The sequence below is a fragment of the Manis pentadactyla genome, chromosome 14, assembly GCF_030020395.1.
Source record: "Manis pentadactyla isolate mManPen7 chromosome 14, mManPen7.hap1, whole genome shotgun sequence".
Lineage (NCBI taxonomy): Eukaryota > Metazoa > Chordata > Mammalia > Pholidota > Manidae > Manis > Manis pentadactyla.
In genome coordinates, this window is record NC_080032.1 from 21,951,750 (window position 1) to 21,973,608 (window position 21,859).

Here is a 21,859-nt window from a genome sequence, read left to right on the forward strand (position 1 = left end):
TTCTTGCCTGTTATGGGGACGGGTTCTTACCGGTGATATAAACAGCTGTGTTCATCTCTGGGGTCCTATGAAGACCACCTGAGAAAGGCCCTGAGTCTACACACAACAGTGCACTCTGGTAAGAAGAATTAAAAAATCACAGTGGTTCCTCTAAGGCTTCCAATATGGCAGCCACAAGCCACGTGTGGCTACTGAGCTCTTGAAATGTGAACAGTCAAATCGAGATGTGCCATGAGTGCAAAGCACACACTGGATTTCAAAGACATAGTACAAGAAACAGACTGTACTATATATATATATAGCTCACCAACATTTTTTGTGTTGATCACCTGTTGAAGTGATAACATTTTGGATATGCTGGGTCAAATAAAATTTATTATTAAAACTCATTTCACCTGTTTTACTTTTTAAAATGAAGGTACTATGAAATGTAAAAGTACATTCATGGATCACATATTTCAACTGGATAGCACAGCTTGAAGGTTTTACAATGTCCATAGAGAATTTGTAATTTAAGAGAGGTGGAGAGAAATGTATGGTGGATGTTGAGCAAATGACTTCAAAAAAGGTCAGTTATAAAAGCTCCTTGTAAGCTCTCTCATTGTTATTCTGAGAACTATCTCTGGTGTCTTATCAGAGTGAATGACAGTCTCTCATTCATTCAACAAACGTTTCCTGAGCACCTGCTAGGTACTCTAAGCACTGTGGACTGAGAACTCAGTGACGAGTAATGCAGACTCAAACCCCATCCTCATGGGACTCAATAGTCCAGAGGAAGACTGACATTAAATAATATTAATTTTAATCCATTAATTATAAGTGCTAAACATTTCAAAGAAAAAGTGTGGGGGTAAGGGGTGGGCCTTGAGATATGTAAGTCATGGGAGGCTGGGGCAGTTTGGTGGAACATCAAGAATTGTCTCTCCGAGAAGCCAAGCAAACAGAAAGAATGTTCTAGAATCTAGGCAAGGGGAAAAAAATCACCAAGTGAGGATAGATTTTGATTCTGGCTGAGATGCACATGACACCATTCCTACCCTGGGGACTGAGCAGCTGAGGAAGAGACACAGCCATGCCCAACAGGAGTAATACATGGGAGGAAGTAATGCAAATACTGGGGTCTCTTGAGTAATGTGTGGAGGGGACAATTTAATTCAGAGTTTGGAAGGCATTCCTGGTGAGATAATAATAATACAATATTCAGAGTTTATCATATGCCAGATGCTCTCACAATTCATGACCACCTCTCTCCATGGACACACCAATCAATGAAAACAGCTGCGGTCCTTATCCCCATTTTACAGATGAGGAAACTGAGGCTCAATGAGGTTAAGTAACTTGCCCAAAGTCACCCAGTTAGTAAATGGCAGGGCAGGATTCACACCAGACCTGGGGGTCCAAACTACTGTTCTGCATCTTGATGTTGGCCCCTTTCTCCTGGAAAGAAAAGCCATCCCAGACAGTGGGGATAGTTGATCAGACCTCATGCTGATGTCATTTATGGCCGAACCAGGTCACAGCCTTCTGTGCTGCTGACCTGGAGCCCATGAAAAGCCACAATTCATGACTTTCAGTGAAACGAAAGCAATTCATCTCCTGATCCCTAGATGGAGAATTATCAAAGAATAGCTAGCAGAAAGTCTGAATGCATCATTTTACAGTTGTCCATGCTGAGTACGCATGGTGGATGGGGCTTGGGGAAAGGCACATGAACATTCCACTGAGTTCTAAAGAGGAATTCAGGGCAGGGGAGAGTGGGGGGCATGTGCTGGAAGATTCCTTAAATGTTTCCTGCCCTTGCCTAGAGCACTCTCTATTTTCTGTCCATTGCACTTATCAGTTTGTAACGCTGCGCTGTTTATCTGTGTGACTATCTCCTTACGATGTTGGTCTGCCCCATTAGAGTTGTACTGTTCAATACAGTGGCCATTAGCACGTGTGGCCATTGAAAACTAGAAACGTGGATTTCAAATTCAAATGGGCTTTAAGTGTAAAATATGGGGTTTCTAAGTCTTAGGATGAAATATTCCAATAATTTTTTTGTACTGATTTTATGTTTAAATGATAAAATTGTGGGAGGAATGAGCTAACATGTAGCAAAGAGTCCCATGGAAGCTGGCGAAAAGCTTTCTAATGAAGTAGATAATTCTCCTTCTAAACACATAGGATGGCTTTTCCAAAGCCTGCAGCTCTAATGCATCTCACCACGCCCAGAGCAGGTGAGCTTGGCATAAATAAAAGGCCATGTGCTGCTGCCTCATGACTGGGCCCTGCCACACCGAAGGGTTGGAGAAAAGTGTCCAGAATGACAGATATGGTTTGTGACAGGAAGATCTTTGAAGGCCATCTGGGGAAGAAGGAGGAGGAAGAGGTGGTGGCCAGTTACAGACGCCAAGAAGGTCACCATCAGAAATAGCTCAGTGTCTGACAGCGTGTGTGGCATTTATACCACTCGCTGTGATGTAAGAGATGAACACGTGTTTGGTCTCCCAAGTATGAAAATAACAGGTGCAGAACCGGTTAAGTGAGAGGAGAGGCAAAAGCCTGTTCTAGTTGTCTAGCTCTTGTCTGGCAAACTTCGGGCCCTCAGGGGCGGAGCTTCCACGAGCTGTTGGAGACAGTGGTGACAACATGTACTGGCTGTGAGAACTGCTCCATGCCAGTTCTTTAGTGAACGGTCAGAGCTTCTGGAAATGGGACTCTTATTCTGTGCTCTGGGCCTTGTCTTTGGAATACCTCCCAGCAATCGAAGGCAGGAGCACAGTTGCTGCCCCGTTCTACAAAGCAAGAAACGGAGGTTCAGGGAAGCCAAGTCACGTGGCCAAGATGAGAAAACTAGTTGGTGGCAGAGGTGGCATCTGTGCCCAGAATCCTTTCATCCCAGAGACCAGATTTGCAACTAGACACCGGTCTGTTGCACAGTCCCCTGGACGTGCAACGGGGGATCTCTGACCAAGTCTGAATGGACATACAAAGTATATGCACCAGACAACTGGACAAATGCTACAGGAAAAAGTCCTAGTCCTCTTCACCTCAGCTTAGCCCAGTGTCAACAAGGCATTTGGCCAGTTTTTTCTGTAGAAAATAAACCTAGAAACTAGGGTTCCATGGAACACACTTTGAGAACAGCTTCCTTTTATCACTCAGTCCTAGGCTCTGGGGAGGGTGGGGGTGCTCTGGTTCTGGGACTTGGGGTGGGGGGATCTGGTGTGATAGGATTCTGGAAGAAACTGAAGACATGGGCAATCAAGAGAAGGCAGGTGCTTCAGAGGGCCTCAGAATCAGCATCTCTGAGGAGGTGGCAGAAGGAATCAAATCTGGGGAGAAGAGAAATTGGCCCAGAATGGCGGAGGGTGCCCTTTAGTGCCTTCTGGGGCCTGGTTCTCCCTCTGGGGTTCACTGATCTGGGGGTGTGCATGGGGAGCAAAGAGGGGTGAGAAGAGTGAGGGGAGATGGAGAGGAAGGGGCCACCAGGGTGCTGAGAGCTGGGGCAGAAGCCTGAGACCCTCTCTGGCCTTCTGAGGTTTTGGGGGCATTCCCAGAGGGTCACCTGGGGACCCAGAGAGGCACTGTCCTAGCAGCTGGGGAGCCAGCACCAGGGAGTTCTAGATTCAGACGGGATGGAACAGAATTGACATATTTGGGCACCTGTCACTGTTTTGAATGCTCAGGTTTAAGTCACTAACTCAGACTGATCTGAGTGCCTCCTCTTCCAGGCTGCAGGTCCAGCTTCTGGATTCTCCCAATGCCTCAACTTGCAATGGTGATGGATGTGGCAGGAGCTCAGTAAGCACAATAATAGCAGGTGGTGTTCACTGAGCACCTACTATGTGCACAACCCAATCCCGTCCCCCTCCCAGGTTCCTCGAACACACAGTGAGTGCTTTGCATGCATTAGCTCAGTTGATGCTTGCAAAACTCCCATGAGGTGGTATTATGGACTGAACTGTGTCCCCCTAGAGTCCCTGTGTTGAAGCTCTAGCCCCCAGTGTGACTGTAAGGAGATGGGGGCTTCAAAGAGGTAATTCAGGTCAAACGAGGACATAAGGCTGGGGCCCTACTCTATGGAACTGGTGTTGTTGTAAGAGGAAGAAGGGATGCCAGAGCACAGCAGGTGGCCATCCGCGAGCCAAGGGGAGGCTCTCACCTGAAACCAGCCCTGCCGGCACCATGAGCTCAGGCTTCCGCCTACAGAACTGTGAGAAAAGCACGGTTCTGTTGTTTAAGCTTCCTGGTTGGTGGTATGCTGTTCTGGTGGCCTGAGCTGATTAAGACAGGTGGGCTCTATGGTTATTCCTAGTTTGTAGATGAGGAAACTTGAGGCACAAAGAGATTAAAAAGCAACCAAGGATACAGCAGCTATCCAGTGGAGACACAGGGTTTGGGCAGTTTGCCTTCTGGGGACTACTGCTTTGACAGGAGGCAGGGAAGAAGCCAACAGGCTGGGGACCCTTATACCAAGAGGACGGACAAATGGTTGTGTTTGACAGATGCCACAGGGGGAAAGCAGCTATTTGACAGCAGACAGAGGCTCGAGATTTTGGCAACCAGCCTCCTTGTAGCATGCTACACTTTCACCTCCAGCCAGTTTCCACCGAATGCACTGCGGGATGGGCAAGTCCCGCCAGCAGTCCTCCCCTGGGGAGTCAATCCCAGGCCTGTCCAGCTCTAAAGCCACCTCTCATCCTGGAATCAGCTCCAGTCTGAGCCCCACCACAGAAGACGGGGTCTGTTCACTGCTGTGTCCCCTTCACGCAGCCTTGCATGCAGTGGGTGATCAATAAATGTCTGCTGAAAAATGAGTATCACTGTCTATACGTTATCCTTGGGGGTGATTCTAAGTTTGGAGAAGAACTGGTGGAAGTGGTGGAATGTCCAGAAAAGCACCAGGCACCTTGACCAGAGCTTGGTTCTGCTTAAGGGCGAGATTAAGCTCAGTCCTGACCTCCTCCGAATACTAGTCACTCACCCATCTGTCAGCATCTGATGACAATAGAATTGTGCAGACCTTTTGTCTGGATGTTGTTCCATTTCCCCAACCAGACCGTGAGCATCCAGAGGGCAGGGACTGGCATTTTAAAAAATGAAATAAGATAATGCATGTAAAGTGTTAACATATTGCCTGACACATCACAGATGTTCAATAAATTCACTTTCTCAGCAGAGATTTATGGAGCATCTCCTAAAAACAGGGGTGGGTTTGGGCACTGGGCATTCAGCACCAAGCAAGACTGGCCTAAATCTGCACCCTTGTGGAGCTGACACTCTAAAGGCAGAGGTGGGCAATTAAAGAAATCATGCTATAAAATCTGAGAAAGTGGCCAAGTGCAGGGGAAGAAATTAAAGCCAGGAGGGGGATAAAAGTGCTGCCAGGAAGGCCTCCAGAGAACAGGACACTCGAGCTGACTTGCAGAAGGCGAGTGAGTCATGTGGGGACCTGGGGGAAGAATATTCCAGGCAGAGGAGATAGCAGGTGCAAAGGTCCTGGGGTAGAACTGTGGCTTATTTGAGTAACAGCAAAGAGGCCAGTGTAGTGGGAGAAGGCAAGTGAAGGGAAAGAGGAGGAGAAGGGGCCAGGGAGGTGAAGGGCAGGGATGGAACCTTGCAGACCCCTGTGAAGGCCTGGACTTTTTCTCCAAGTGGGATGAGAAGCCATGTGAGGGTTTTGAGCAGAGGAGGGGCATGATCTGACATATGTTTTAATAGGATCCCTTTGGTTGTTGTGTGGAGAAGGGACTGAGTGGGGTTGGGGTGGAAGCAAGGGGACCAGGCAGATGACTACTGCACTAGTCCAGGCGAGCAAGGATGATGGCTCCGAGCAGGGTGGTGGCAGTGGGGTGGGGAGATGTGTTTTGGTTTTGGATTGATTCCGAATTTGAGCCATGGGATTTGCTCCTTGGGAACACAGAGTGGATGTGGGCAGGACGAGCAGAAGAGGGGAGTCAAGGAGACTCCACGGTTTGGGGCATGAACAACTGGATGATCTTGACTTGCTGCTACCATGATTTTTCCCTCTTTCAGAGCCCAGGACAGGTCAGGAGTGGGCACTAAATTAACAATGATTGCATGAACAAATGAATGAAAGAGATAAGAAAAGAATTTAAGAGGCTTTCTAAGCTAATCCTTCTGAAATACAAACTTAAATAAAACCTTACGTCAAGAAGGATGATGGAGAAACACACCCTCCAAAGAGCCCAAGCTAAGCTGTGATCTTGGGGGCTCCATGGAGGTTTCCTGCGGGCTCTGGTGGAGTAACCGAGTGACCCATGCTGGGAGGCAGAGGTCCCTGGCACTCATCTCACAGTAGCCAATAGCAGGGTAGGACGCAGAAAAGCTGGGCCTGGGAACAGACCTGGGTTCTGGTTTCAGCTGGGGCTTTGCACCTCTGTTCACCTTTGGGCAAGTCACTCCTCCTTTTAAGCCTCAGTTTCACCATCTGTAAAGTGAAGGTGCTAGGTTTAAGTTCCCTTCCAACTCAGTTGTGCAATGATCCTAACTCACCCAAGCAGACAGACAGACAGAAGGACACTCTCCTCCCCACACATCAATTCTCACCCCACTGGGATTTAATCAAGGGCACTTCAAGGTCTAGGAAACCCACCCAGGCTCTGACTGAAGGTTGGGTCTGCTGCAAGAACCTGAGGCAGGGGAGAAAAACACTGTGCAATTTTATTCTAATATTTGTAATTATTCCCAGGCTAAAAATAAGGCACAGAGCAAAGTGTTTTCAAATGTCAGTATTAGTGAACACTTTTTATCCGACATAATATAGGCCCCCAAATGCGCTTCTGTCAGGCTCCCTGTGATCTCATGAGTGGTGCCGCACACTGGGCTGGCTTTCACGGCTTGGAAGCAGCGCAAAAAACGAAATGTCCCACAAGTGCAAGCTGGCAGGCCTGCTATTAGCAGCAGTATAATCATCAATTATGTCCAATCACAAACTACTGATTTTATAATTATCCAATGAAGTTCTAACTTCTCACCTCTGCTCAGTGGCAACTAATATAATCTCTCAGTTCAAAAAGGAAGCTTTTTCATTTGCTTTTTTGCTTTTCCTCTGGCTCCTTCTCGCTCTTCTGGGGAAAAGAATTTCCAGGCCTCCATGTAAGACTGCATTTAAATTGCTTGTCACTCAAAACAAAGGCAAACCACTCATTTGTAATTCACCAGCCACCTGAACAGACTGCCTGTTTTCCTTTAAGCATCCATGCACTGAAGCACAAAGATCATTTTTCTATTGTTAAAACTGTATAAGCCAGGGCTTTTTTTAGCGGCGAATACACAATTTCACTTCTTTTCTGAGGGCTCCCAGCATAAAAGGGACAGGAGGCTTTCTTTAGTGCCTTACAAATAAATTTTGCTTTGGGGTATTAAAAAAAATCAACTATATGCTCACATAATGAGCTGAAAAGCTATGGATGTCATATAAATATACGGCAGCAGGACTGAAGTAATGTTCCCTGTCCTGCCTGGGGTGTGGCCAGTGTACGAAGCTGGACAACTGAGATCTATTCTCATGGGCACTGGAAGCATCCATGTCCAAGCTCATCTTTGGGGAGCTGCTGATACCATAAATGTGGCTCCATGCTGCCTGGCATTTGGCTGGCAGGCTATGAGAGCAGAACAACCAGGAGTGGGTATCCCAGCTGTGTGTCTGACTTTCTGGCTTCCTCACCCCAGACGATTGACATGGAGCCCCTGCATGCAGCTGACTTCCTGTCGCTCAGCTTCTGAAGGTTAGGCCTGTTTTGCTAGCAGCTCAGTTTTTTTCTGCATGACTTACTGTAATCATAATACCTTCCAATTTTAATCTAGAGCTTTTTCATAATTTACAAAGACCTTTCACAGGAATTAGTGCATCGGAACCTCCGAACACTCCCGGGGTGGCCCTGGGCAGGGAGGATGGTTGTTTGAGAGTTTCAGGGAGGATGATACCGTGACTCCAAGTGACCCAGGGGGCGCCTGGGGTGTGAGAGGGTCTTGGACTCAGAGACGGCTGTGCGGCAGGGAATTTGGGGCTGGAATTTGTGTAACTTTTCACTTTGAGTGGGAGAGTAGCTTCCATTTTGGGTAAATTAGAACAGACTCAGATTTACCCCTAAAATGTCCCCTTCTTGAGCCTGAATATGCTGTGCTTTCCTAAGTGGGAGAGTAGGAATGGGGCTCCCGCCAGCACAACAGAAGTTATTCATAAGCCACAGCCGGTCTTTTCTCTGCAGGAGCTGTGAGGACTAACAAAGATTCCTGATTTAAAACAACAGTGAAACTATTCTGTGTGATACTGTAATGGTGGATACATATTATGCATTTGTCAAACCCACAGAATATACAACACAAAGAATGACCCTTAATGTCAGTGATGGACTTCAGTTAATAATAACCTATCAATATTGTTCAGCAATTGTAAACAAATGTGTCACACAAATGCAAGACACTAATAAAAGGGGAAACTGGTGGGGTGCGGGGGGAAAGAGGAAGTATATGGGGACTCTATCCTTTCTGCTCAAATTCTCTCTATATCTAAAACTGATCTAAAATATACTCTATTAAGAATAACTTTTTTAAAAAGGCACTAGTGAACACATATAAAGCAGTTATTTTGTACCAGGCACTGCTCTGAGCATTTATCACATTAACTCAATTAATCCAGACAACAGCCCTAAGAGGTCAGTATCTCTCCTTTCCCAATTTTACCGGTGGGGAAAATAAGACATCAGAGAGGTGAATTTGCCCAAAGTCACAGAGCAAGTGGCAGAGCTGGGAGTCACAGCCTGGGCTCCAGGGCATGTACCTTTAACAGCGATGGGTCTATCACCGAGTCCTGGCAAAAGCCCACCCTTTCCTCGTGGGGTCCTGTCGCATGCCGGTGTCTTCCCTTGTTCATGTGTCATGTGGTGCAGGGGAATAGGGTTCATAAACCATGGGGCCAGGGCCAGACATACCCCCGTGGACATATTTTCATGGATCCTCTGCTGTTTTAAAATATTTGAGCCATCAAAATTCATCAAGTTACACACTTGAGATTTGCGCATTTTACCATATGTAAATTATACCTCCATAAAGTACTGTGAACATGAAAATATGTGCATATATATAGAGCCAGCATTTAAAAACCCGAAGAGAGCCAAATTACTGGTTCTCTTGGAAAATCAGAGGATCTGGCCACCAGGGGCCCACATTTCCACCAACAACTGGCGCCTGGAGCCAGGAGAAGCCTCCTGTTGAGACAGGCCATGGGTCGGCAGTTCACTCCAGCCTCCTGGGTGCTGCAGCACAGCTGTGGGCAGGTCTGGACCCCATAAGCATCAGCATTTTCTCTCTGGCCTAGACAGACACCCCCTTTTCCCTTGCTCTGTTTTTCCCACCCTCTTGTTGAGTTCTACCAGCTCCCCACATACCCCCTTCAAACAGTGATTTCGCAGGTGGGATGAAACGCAGGAGTGATGGGCAGGGCGTCTGGTACTGGTCCTACCGCTCGCTTCCAGGCAGCCCCACTATGGCTGGCAAACTGCCTTTCCAAACTTCAGTAAGATCTCCATGTGAATCCTTCCCCCTGAATATGGGCCAGGCAGACCCTCCCCACTCAGGTCCACCTGGGCTAGGAGAGAAGGGGCCATTTAGAGCATCTGGATGATTCTGTACCTTCCTTGTGGGCAAGAAACTCATAAGCAAAGTTGAGAAGGACACAGCAGGGCTTGGCATTACGTGTATTCTGATGCGAGTGATGGAACAAGGTAGGCCCTCGAGAGAAAGGGGCCCGGAGGAAAGGGGTGAGGGAGAGAGGACAAGAGGAGAGCATGCAGCTAGAGCTTAATAAAGGCCTGCCGATTCAAGGAAGGGGTAGAAAGGGTTTTGAGTCAGGGCAGAGTGACCAATGTCTGAAACTTGCATCCCTGGCTGTGTGACTTTGGGCAAGTTGCTGAGACTTGAGAGCCTCACCTTTCTCAACTATAAAATGGGTACAATGAGGTAAAGGCCCAAAGGACACTTGCTGCCCCTCACTCCCCCTGCTGGCTTGGTGACCCTTACCTGGTCCCTGAGCTCCAGCTGCACCACACTCAATCAACCATGTACCTCTGCATCCTTGTCCCTGGATGGAGGGCTGCAGGGACCCCACATAGCCTCGAGGGGAGACCGTGGAGTTCTCCAAAATGCCAGCCCAGAAGAGCAGAGTTAAAAAAACATTTATGCATTGGAGACTGTTGAGAATTAGGCTTGGGGTTGATTAATAATTGTGCATTGAGTCCCCTATACAGAATTTTATTGTTGTTAACAACCATATGATCAATAAATATGAGAGATGCCCTCTCAAAAAAAAAAAAAAAGATTTAAGGAAAAGAAAAAAACAAAAACATTTATGCCCTTTATGGAGAGGCAGCCACCCAAATGCCATGGAAGCACCACCCTGCCCAGGCTTTTAAATATAAAAATGTCTTTTCAGAATGTCTCTGCGGAGTGTGGCTCAAGACAGCCCCATGAAAGCCTCGGCTGGACGCTCAGGGTGCCAATCTGTCTGCTGCCTAATTTGTGTGGCCAGGCGCTGTGCTGCCTCTAACTTCCCAGCGGTAGTTCTTGGCTGTGGGCTCAGCTTCCTGAAGTGGGCTGATTTGATTCCCAGGTGAGATCAGTTCCCAGTTCTCCCCGACTTCTCTATGGCCTTGGGCAGCCACCGGCCTTCTCTGAGCCTTTGTTTCCACATCCAAGGATTATGGTAAGGATTAGAGGTGATACATGTAAAAATTGCTTAGCACTCAACCTGGCAAACAAAGTTTAATTGATGTTGATTTTACTGTTATCAACTATTATGATTTTCAATGGGTTAAGCACTATGCTGAGATGAATAAACCATGGCCCCAGCCCACAAGTCCTGGAGTAAGGAAGCGATAGATGGAGCATAGCAAAGGGCAGAAGGCAAGCAGCTTTAAGAAGGGAGTGTCAGGAGGGGGCAGTTTATGTTGCAGGGGCACTGGCTGGAAGAGGACTTCAAGGAGGAGGCAGCACTGGCTCGGAAGGCATAGCAGGGTGTTGATCTGCAGTGCAGGGAAAGGGGGTGGTGAGTGCCAAGGTCAGGGAGTTGAGAAACACTCATTGCCCCTCCTTCTAAGCCCAGGGTTGCAAACATGGGGTTTATGGTTCAAATCACCTAATGTACTTGGTTTTGTTCAGGTTTAAAAAATGTGTGTTTTTAGCCAACATTTAAGAATCAGGAGATTTTACATAAAAATTGAGATTTCCAGCTTGTCTGGAGAAATTAGAAAATGTGGCCACAGTGTGCTCACATTCCTGCATAACTACAGCATCAAAATCGAAAAAAATAATACTGAATCCTTACAGGATGTCTGGTGGTGTTCTAAGTACACACTAAGTCCAAAAATCCTCATCAGAGCCCTAAAAGGTGGGTACAGTGATGTGCCAGTAAAGGTTTAACAATTGGTTGGCAGGTGGAAACAAAGGGCTCCGATTTGTAGTGTTTGTTCATTTCCACGGTGTGAAATCCCCACCTCCGTGGGCTGCAGGCTGCCAAGGTCTCTGACAAGGGAGCTTGCCGTAGGAGCCTGTCTCTCGGGCACATCAATGGTAGGCGCGGTTTCATTTCTACATCCCAGATGAGGACAGGGAGGCACAGGGAGACATGCCTGAGGTCCCACAGCTGGGAAAATGGGCAGAGAAGGGCTATGGAGATGGGTAGCGGGGCTTTGTGTTGGTGCTGTCAGCCTTACGAGGCGCTGCCGGACCCAGGCTGCTGCAGCCTGCCTGAGCTGGGTGGGGGCGGCTCCTCAGGAGGCACACGGAGCCCCAGCCTGCTCAGTCCCCGCTCTCCTCTGTCGTCTCGCCTGTGCCCATGTTCCTCATTCAGCTTACCAGGAGGGTCCCTGTGGGCAACTGGGCTTGCATCCCTGTTTGGGGTATGAAGTGTCACTCTGCCCCCAACTCTTCCCCCTACCCCTCTGGGAATCCCACCAGCTGCTGGACATGCACAGAGGCACCTGGGGTGCGGGTGGTGGTGGCAACCAGCTTTCTCCTCTATGCCAACCTCATTTCCTAGCACCTGACACAAAATGTTAGAGCGAATGTTTTAGTTCAAATGCTCTCCACTTTTTTTTTCATCCCCTCTTTGCCAGGAGCACTAACAGCATCAATTTAATGGAAGCAATTTTTCTGTTCCCCTCCTCACCTCCCACCATCCCATACGACAACACTTGGAAACATGATTTATAGGAGAAAAAATATCAAAAACCGTTTACCTTAGGTTGAAAATGCAAATGTTGCTGCATCCCCTATGCTCTGTTGGGAGAAGGTGCTTTCATTTACCAGGGGAGATGGGCTCAGATGGGGAACCCCATTTTTTTTTTTTTGCTGTTTCTCAAAGACAGATAGCCTTTGTGAAGCCCCACAACCCTCGTCCTCCCAGCTGAGAGCCCAGGATGGCAGTGAACGTGAAAGAGGCATATGTTTGCTGGGAAATGTGGAAATAATCAAGTGTGAGTAGATTCATGTAAGTAATTTAATTATCTCGCCCAGCTATGAAATCTCCTGTTTTCCGCTTCCATTATTAATGATGAATGTTAACTATCAGAGGGCATCAGCTGAGACTTCCTGACATAGTGAGGGAGGGGGGGGTTCAGGTATCCCCAGGAGGCCATACCTAGCTTGTCACTGATCAGGCTGGTCCCTTCCCGTGGGGGACCCCCCACCCCACCTTGGAATTGACTGGAAGGTATATTATATACCTTATGATGGAAGCACCCAGCATCACCTATGAGTAGACTTGCTAAAAACATTGAACCTGAATGTAATTAAGCCTCTAGATACAACTGCCCATGCACAGCAGATTCAGGGGACAGAGCACCCAGTTAAATCACACCACTGGGACACAATCAGTAAAATCTCAGCTAGAGGTAAGGTGACTTGTCTCAGGTCCCGCAGCTCATGATGAAGCTGGGATTTGAACGCAAGCTTATGAGCAAAGTCCTCTCCTAAGACTGCATGAGAGGCTGGAGAAAGTGCCACTGGGCTTCCCAGAGGGTGGACAAGAAACCAGAACCGCCCAGAAGCAAGGAGAATGCTTCCATTGCAAGAGGTGAGGTCCTTTGTCCCACCCTCTGCCTAGGCTAGCTTTCTGAGCCTCTTCAGTCAGTCCCAAATTCAAATTCCTAAGATTATGAATGTCGTTGGCCTAGTTCGAGACCTGTGTTGGCCCCTGGTACAATCAGCTGGGATCAGGGGAGAGTCTTCAGGAAAAATTACTTCCCAGTTAATTCCACATATACATTGCAAAAAAAAAAAGAAAGAAAGAAGAGGAAGGAGAGCGAGTTTACAGATTAGATGATGTAATAGAGGTAGCATGGCAACCTCTCCCAGTTTGCTTGGGTCTTTCCCAGTTTTAGCCTGGGAAGTTTTGCACCTCAAGACCTTCCCAGCTTTAAAGCTGCAAGTTCTGCATCCCAGGCACCCCTCAGTCCAGGGCCAAAGCAGGACGGTTGCGATACTTAAAAGGGACATCAACCAATCCCAATGTGTGGACCTTATGTAAGTTCTGATAGGGAACAAAAACAACTAGAAAAAACTGAGGAGCCAATCGGAGACACTGAAGCATTGCCTGGACATTTGAATGATATTAAGAAAAAAAAATTGTGACTATGTGTTGTATGGATGTTCACTAACATTATTATGTGGTGAGCATTTAATAATATACAGTATATATACAAATGTTTATATACAAATAATATACAATGTACAATAATATACAAATGTCAAACTATTATGTTGTACACCTGAAACTAATATAATGTTTTATGTCAATTATATCTGAATTAAAAAAAAGAAACTTAAAAATTTCAGGTAAGATGATAGTATTATGAGCATGTTTAAAAAGGTTTTTCACTTTTTAGAGATATGCACTAAAATGTTCACAGGTGAAATGATACAATGACTTGGATTTGCTTCAAAATAAGCCAGGGGCACAAAAGGTAGTGGCTATAAGTGAACAGTGTTTTAAACTGGGTCCATGTGGTTCATTATTTTATTCTCTTTACTTTTGTAGGTTTTAATTTTTCCATAATAAAGTTAAAAGGAAGGAAGGAAAGAAGGAAAGCAGGGAGGGAGAAAAGGAGAGAAGGAAGACAGAAAATGATTGGAGGAAGACAGACATTCTCTGATCAAATTGGATTGCTTGAAATTTATAAGTCTAATCTGGAACACAGGTCAGCAAACTTTTTTCTGTGCGGGGCCAAAAAGTAATAATTTCAGCTTTGTGGGACACATGGTGTCTGGTGTGACTACTCAGCTCCGCCATGGTAGTATGAAAGCCACCAGACCAATACGCAAATAAATGGGTGTAGCTGTGCACCAACAAAACTTCCTTTACAAAAACTGGGGCTGGCTCCTGAGCTGTAATTCATCAATCCCTGGTCTAGAAGGATCTCAGCTGAATTCAGCCCCAGCACTTACTTGCTGTTGTAACTTTAGCAAAGTCACCTAATCTTTTCAAGTCAATAGTTTCTTTCTCTGTAAAATGGGGATAATAATAGTAACTACATCCAGAGGATTAAGTGAGATAATGAATGAAAGCAACTGGGTCCATGTCAGAGTGAGCAGGTCCTAAGCAAACAGCAGACTGTTATGCATTTGTCATACCCAACTAGAATGTTTTGTTCACTGTGCAGCATGGCACCTGGCACGTAGTTGAAGCCCCACAAATACCTGATGCCCTGATGAATGAGTATGTCTGCCCCCATCTGTGAAGAAAGTAAGGACAGGAAAACACGGTCTTGTGACTACTTTGCAAAATACCGAGGGCTCCACCTTGTACCTTGAAAGAGGAACACCTTAGAACACAGACATCTAAGTCCCATTTCACAATGTAAGAAGTCAGCTTCTAAGAAGAACTTCCCAGGAGGTTGTGCTGAAGTGTCAGAAACATTTCAGGGTTACAGCTTAACTTTAAGGGGTGGTCAGGGGAAGCTGGCCATCCCAAGCTCTGGTGAGCGATGTCACAGAAGCAGCAGACTGCTCTACCTGCCCTTCAATGGCATGGCCAGAGCCTGGAATGAGGGATGGCGATGCCATGGAGGAGCTGGGCCAGTATGCAAAGTCTTCTTCCTGTCTTGGTCACCATCTGGTTAGGATTGGAAATAAACTCTGACCCACTGGAGCAAGGCTCACTGCTTTTGACTCTCCTTCCATGGAGAACCTGGCGGGTGTGTGTGTTTAAGGTCTTGGTGTAGGCAAATCACACAGAAGAATGAAGTAAGATGGTATCAGTGCCTGGCTCCAATGGGCAAGAACTGGAAGCAACCTATTTTCAGCAGTATGAATTTCTTTACCTCTACTTCTGGGCAACATACAGACAATTGGGATGACTGAGATCTGTATGCTTTCAGAACTTTCTAGATGCTGAGGTAGATGCCTGTCTATCCCCTCTGCTGAGAATCACTCTACCACTCCTCCAGGAGCAAAACCCCAAATGCCTGCTAGAACCTAGCAATAGTTTCAGTACATGAAGTGGCCCATGGAAGGGGTAAGATGAGAGGGGGAGGTGGGACTGTGGGGAGAATGAATGGACAAAACTGAGAAGAGGGTGGAAGAGACCGATGTCCAGGTTGCTAGTCTGTGATCTCCCTTCTTCACCTGACACTGGCCTGGCAGTGGCTGATGACTGTGCTGAGGCATCTTCCTGTCCATGGCTGATTGCACCAGGGGCTGACACTGGTCTTGAGCTAGGATAATGATCTTCATTATCCCAGGAGTTTGAATTTGAGGCTGGTTGATTCTGACTTGTCTGGGTTATTAGTTTCAGTGACTGTGGGGTGAACCCGGGGGCTGAGACGGCCATTATGGGGGCCACCTTCCAACTACCATGTGTGAGAAAGCTGGCTAGAGAGAGGGTAGGACAAAGGACTCTGCCCTTTCAGTGGAAGCGCCCTCCTTGCTTCTGGGCTGTTACGGTTTCTTGTCCACCCTCTGGGAAGCCCAGTGGTGCTTTCCCGGGCCAATCATGTTATCTCAGAACCATGCTGTGTTCATGAGCCTGGGTTCAAATCCCAGCTTCACCATAGCTGTGGGACCTTGGGCAGCCACCTCACCCTAATGAGCCTCAGTTTCTTCATCTATAAAATGCAGAGAATACTTCCCTTTCAGGGCTGCTATGAGGATTAAATGACACAACTGTGTGTCTGATATATAACAGATGCCTCAAAAATATCATCACAGAGACTATAATATGTTCTCTCCATGTAGGCTAGCTTGCGAGGGTTTCTGTTACGTGCATTCCGAGGTTTTCTCTTAAAGTGGACCTCTAGCTTTCCTCAACACTGACGACTCCCACTTGGAGGCTTGGATGGGGCTGGGGGTCTCTTCCCTCCCCCACTAAGGCCAGGGACGGAACCTGGACCGAGACAGAACACAGACAGAAGTGCCGCACTGTTCCTGACAGCCGGGCAGCCCCCACCCAACTCCTTGCAAAAAGCAACAGGCAAGGCAAACAGATGGCAGAGAGATGGCTTTTTTCCTCTCCTCCTAAATAACAAGGTGGAAAAAAAAAGGAAAGGAGACGAACAGATTTCTACTATCCAGGAGATCAGAGAGAAACGGTCATTTTGCTGATAAACTTCTCTTAAACACCATCCCTGAGCCCGGGCATGCGATCGTCCCGGGGCTGGACCATGAAGGGTCTGGCTCACTACTGCCTATGAATGTATCGTTAATTTTTTTTTGTTTCCAGCTACGGCGTACACCCGACTCCAGGTGAGAGAATGCAACTGGGCTGCGACTTCTCAGACTGATGGATTGCGTGTCTGTGCTGGGTCCGTTTCATGCTTGGTGACTCTGCAGCAAAGCAATTATCACTGTGGAATGCATAATGGCCTAATTAATAACTAACGTCAGGTTGGCCTCTGAGCCATGATTATACCTTCACAAGCCAACTTTTTTTCCTTTTAAACATTCCAAGAGAAAAATATTATTATAATTGACTGGTTAAATTGTCAAAGTGTCCCTACTCTATGGATGTGGGGTATAGTAGGAAGCACATAAAGCCTAGAATAAAGACAAGCTTTCTGCTGCCAACTGGCTTTGTGACCTTGCTCAGCATCTGAGCCTCTCTGCCCCTGAGTGTCTGCAACTGTAAACAGAGACAGCTTTCTGGAACTGAGTGATTCCTGTACATACGTATAAATACAATGTAGGGCTGTGTAGCTCTTGTTCCCTGCTGTAACCCCAGGGACTGGCACACAGTAGACACTTACTGAATAATGGTTAAGGCGGTCTAGATTCAAATCTTGTCTCTGCCCCTTACGAGCTGTGTGACCATGGACATGCTACCTAAACTCTCTGTGCTTCATTAATTCTCATTTGTAAAACATTGATAACATCCACCTTATAGGGTGGTCATGGGAATAATGAATCGGTATCTGTAAAGTGTTTAGAATGCTGTCTGGAAGATAGAAACAGTCATAGCACTGTTTGCCAATATTGCTAAGTGTCAACATTCATTTAATAAATATTTATGTAGCACCTACTGTGTGTCAGGCACCGAGTGGGACTTGGGACATAACAGTCTATAAAGTGTTCCCTCCTTCCTTTGGTTAAGTGGGAGAGAGAAGCATTATTTGAGTAATTAGGCAAACAGATATATAATTACAAACCATGCTAAGTATTGTGAAGGCTCCTATGAGTGTATGTAACAGGGAAGCTTAAATAAATTTGGGAGGTCACAAACTCTTCTGAGGAAGTGACGTTTGAACAGTAATCTGAAAGATGTGTAGGCATTAGGTTTGTGGTTCTCAGTGATTGTGCCCCTCAGGGGACACCATCTGGAGACATCATTGGCTGTCCAACTGAGGAGATAGGTGCTACTCATATCTAGTGGGTGAACGGAAGGGATGCCACTGAACATCCTACCTTGCATGGAACAAGCCCCCACAGCAAAGAAGTATCTGGTCCAAAATGCCAAATGGGATGAGTTTGAGAACCCCTGCATGAAGCAGCCAAAGTAGGTGGGGAGAGAGCACCATGCTGTGGGAAGAGCAGGTGCAAACGTCCTGAGGTGGGGAGAGCATACTTCCAAGGAAGTGCATAAAGGACACAAAGAGAGAAGGGGAGCAGAATCTGAGATAAGGCAGGGGCTGGATGGCAGAGGGCCTTGTAAGTGTGGCCAGAAGTGTAGACTCCATTTGAGGTACCAGTGGAAATTACTGGAGGGCTGTAAGCAGGGAGGCATGCTGTATATTGTCTGCCTTCTGAAGGCCCATCTGGGCAGCTGGCAGAGATTACTGGGTAAATTCACCTTGAAAACAAGGGGGCCAGATTCTGTGATGCTTGAGTCATTTTCAGGAGAGGCGGAGATGTCAATAGCCTATCCCCACCCACTGAGGAAGGAGGGTTTGGAGGGCACCGTGGCGAGGCCCGTAATCCAGGAGGCATGGGTGAGGGTCAGGATCTGGAGAATGGTGGAGTCTAACTGCCAAGGGCACATTTGGGTGGACCCTTGAAGGATAAGCAAGAATTGAGAGGTGGCTTGTGGAGGAAAAGCATTCTGGCAGAAGGGGACAGAACATGCAAAGGCTCAGAAGCCCAGTGTGACAGCTGTGTGTCCAGCATAACCTGGGGCTGAGCTGTCAGGAGATGGGGATAGACATGATGACCTTTCTTCACCTTGGATGCTAGAAAACGTCCTGCTTTTAGGAGGCGTTTTTGGGGGACAATTATTTGTCAATTATATCTGCAATTATTATAAAAAAGAAAACTAAACAAGAGAAATTAAAAATATCATTTTATAACTTGATGCTGCTAGTCGAGTGGCAGATTCAGAATTCAAACCCAGATTTCACAAAATTACATAGAAACATAAATAAAATCTTCAGGGTTATTTCTCTTGAACTAATGCCAATCAGGCCATAGCCTCTCGTCCTTGCTTCACCGAGCCCCCCTCTCTCCCTGTCTCACCCCACAGCATGCGATTAAGAGCTTAGACCTGGCACCTTATGGGGCCCAAAGAAGACTTACATACCTTCCCAGGAGGTCTGATCTGTGTAAACTGAAGCTCCTGGGCTGTTCACCCCACTTCCTAACTGTACGACCCTTGGGCCTCTGCACAAGGCATAATTAATAACCCCTATTCTAGAGGGTTGCAGCAATAATTTAAAAAGTATGTGTCGAGGGCTTAGGTGCATGCCTGGCACATACTGAGCACACAGGAGGGTTTGCCTGCCACTGTGTTGTTATTACTACGAATATTTCCAGTGTCTGAGGAATTTGCTGGTTTAGCACAGCCCTTTCTTAACCCAGTTTTTGGTCTGATTCAATAGGAAAAATGATGGTGATCACAGGGACCACTTCTTGAGCACCTACTCTGTGCCAGGCATAATCTCCTGGAGTCCTCCAATAGCAACCCTATTAGGAAGGGACAAATATTATCTCTATTTTCTTCAGGGACGGCAGGTGAGCTGCCCAAGGTCACACAGCTGGTGAGACTGGTGAGAGGCAGAGCTGGGCTCAGTCCGCGCCTCTCTGGCTCCTAGAGGCTAGCTGTCCAAACCACCTGGGCTTGCCTCCTTGAAACCAGCTCTGCCTCCGCCTCTTCTGCTGATGGCGCCAGGCCCTGTTGATCCCTGGTTCCTGACACTCAGGGCTTCTACCTGTCTACCAGCCAAAGCCGGTCTCCCCTTCCAGACTTTCAAACCAGCCCTCTCTCCATCACTCCTCCGCCCCTGCCTCAGGCCATTACTGCATGTCTCAAGTGCTCATCCGACCCCCGACCCCCCGACGCCCCTGCACACCTCCAGAGCGGTCTTTCTAGAAAAGGCTTCTGGGTATGCTACCCTCACACACAAGGCAAGGAAACCCCGTATCTATGTCCCAGTCCTCGGGTCTCAGCGCAGGGCTTCTACTTGGTCCTGGGACACAGATTCGGCCTATCTTAATCTTCCCTCATTCCCACCAACACTTGGTTTTATGTATTTTAATTAAGTGTTATTTTTTGTGCTTATGCTGGGACTGGTTTTGTTACAGGGCAAGAGTTTATAAACCTCAGGGAAGAAATAAATAAAAGACATTTTTTGTTGTAGTGTGGGCTCCAGGGCTGGGAGGGAGAAGTGTGGGAGAATTTAGGAGGTGGCCTTTGAGGATGGGAGGTAATGGGACCAGTGTGCCAGGGTTAACCTGGCTCAAGGGGATGCGGTGCTTGGCAGGGTGGATCTGCAGGGGCTAGAGGTTGGGCCTAGGGATTGTGGCCATCCCTTCCTAGCTTTTAGCCCTTGCAACCTCCCACTACCCTCCTGCCTCAGGGCACTTGTACCTGCTGTTCCTCTTACCTAGCATATTATTCTGCCCTTCCTATGGCTAGAATGTTCCTACTCTTGCTTGGGGTCACAGGTCATTTCCTCCTGGAAACCCTCCCTATCTCCCAGGATGCTTTATAGCCCCAAGGAGCTCCCTGTGGCAGCCCCTGCTGCAGTTGGTAATTATGTATTTACCTGCTGTTTGAGTGTCTGAATGATGTCTATCTTCCCTGAGGTGATCAGCTCTGGGAGGGAATGGACTTTGACTCATTTGCTCTTGTACCTAGAACAATGCCTGGCACAAAGAAGGTGTTCTGTAAATAGCTGCTGGGCAAATGAATATGTTGATTCAGTCTCACTCCCTGTACACCTAAAAGCAGGAGTCAGCAAACTTTTCCTGTGAAGAGCCAGATAATAAATATTTTTGGCTTTGCAGGCCATGCAGGTTTTGTTGCAAATATTCAACTCTGCCCTTGTGATAGGAAAGCAGATGTAGACAACACATAAATGAATGGGCATGGCTGTGTTCTAATAAAACTTTATTTATAAAAACAGTCCTAGGCCCTGTCCTAAAGCCTGCCATTTGTATTTCTATTCTCATTTGGTATGAGGATTACTTCTAGTGGTGTGCTGGGTGCTGGCCTGTAGCAAACAGAATTCTGCAAGCTGATTGTTAACCACAGCGATTCTTAAAAATTAAATTGTATGAGCCTGCAGTTATAATACATAAATTACATTAAAAACAATAGTACTATGACATGGGCAAATCTTATGGACACTATACTGAGTGAAAATAGCCAGTCACAAAACATAACTGTGTGATTCCACTTATATGAAGCACTGACAGGAGTCAAAATCACAGAGACAGAAAGTAGAATGGTGGTTGCCAGGGGCGGAGAATGGGGAGTGATGGTCTAATGGGAACAGTTTTAGCTGGGGAAGGTGAGAAAAAAGTTTTAAGATGATGGTGGTAATGGTTGTACAACAATATGATGCCACTGAACTGTATACTTAAAAATGATTAAGATGGTACATTTTATGTTTAATGTATTTTAATACAAAAATTTTGAAAAAAAAGGGAAAAACATACTCAGTACTCATCAATTGTTAATTATTTAACTATACTATTCTCTGTGCTTGAAGTTATTTACATTTATTGTGCCTGAATGGGGGAAATACTGCATAAGATGCTGTAACACATCTCTTCCCAACTTCATGTCGGCAGCTTGAAATTGGCCTGGTGGGAGTATTCACCCCACGGGAACTGGCAGATGCTACATATCAGGGCTCCCCCAGACGGTCAGTTGTTCAATATTCGCCAGCACCACTGGTTATTTCTATGTGTCTGTCTCCTCCACTAGATGCAGAGGGCAGAGTTCCACTAGGGCAGAGCTTTCCAAACATTAGAATAACCAGCAGAAGCTTTTAAAACTCCCGATGCACAAACCTCAGACCAGACCAAGAATGCCAGCTACTCTGGGGTGGGACCTAGGACTCGGTGTTTTTTTAAAGCTCTCAGGAGATTCCTGTTGGCAGCCAGGCTTGAAAGCCAGTGGGCTGGTCAAAGGTTGAGCACCTCA

General features: G+C 46.9%; 1 protein-coding gene across 9 annotated transcripts in view; it reads right to left on the reverse strand.

Moving 5' to 3' along the window:
- CUX2 (cut like homeobox 2) overlaps positions 1 to 21,859 on the reverse strand; it is a 246,301-nt gene that overhangs the window by 60,835 nt on the left and 163,607 nt on the right. For 2 of the 9 annotated variants that reach the window (XM_036929334.2, XM_036929340.2), the window contains exon 4: positions 5,009 to 5,068. The exons of the other annotated variants lie outside the window; for them this stretch is intronic. In XM_036929334.2, the coding sequence (XP_036785229.2) occupies positions 5,009 to 5,068 (60 nt within the window). The remainder of the gene's footprint in view (positions 1 to 5,008; positions 5,069 to 21,859) is intronic. 9 annotated transcript variants of the gene reach the window in all.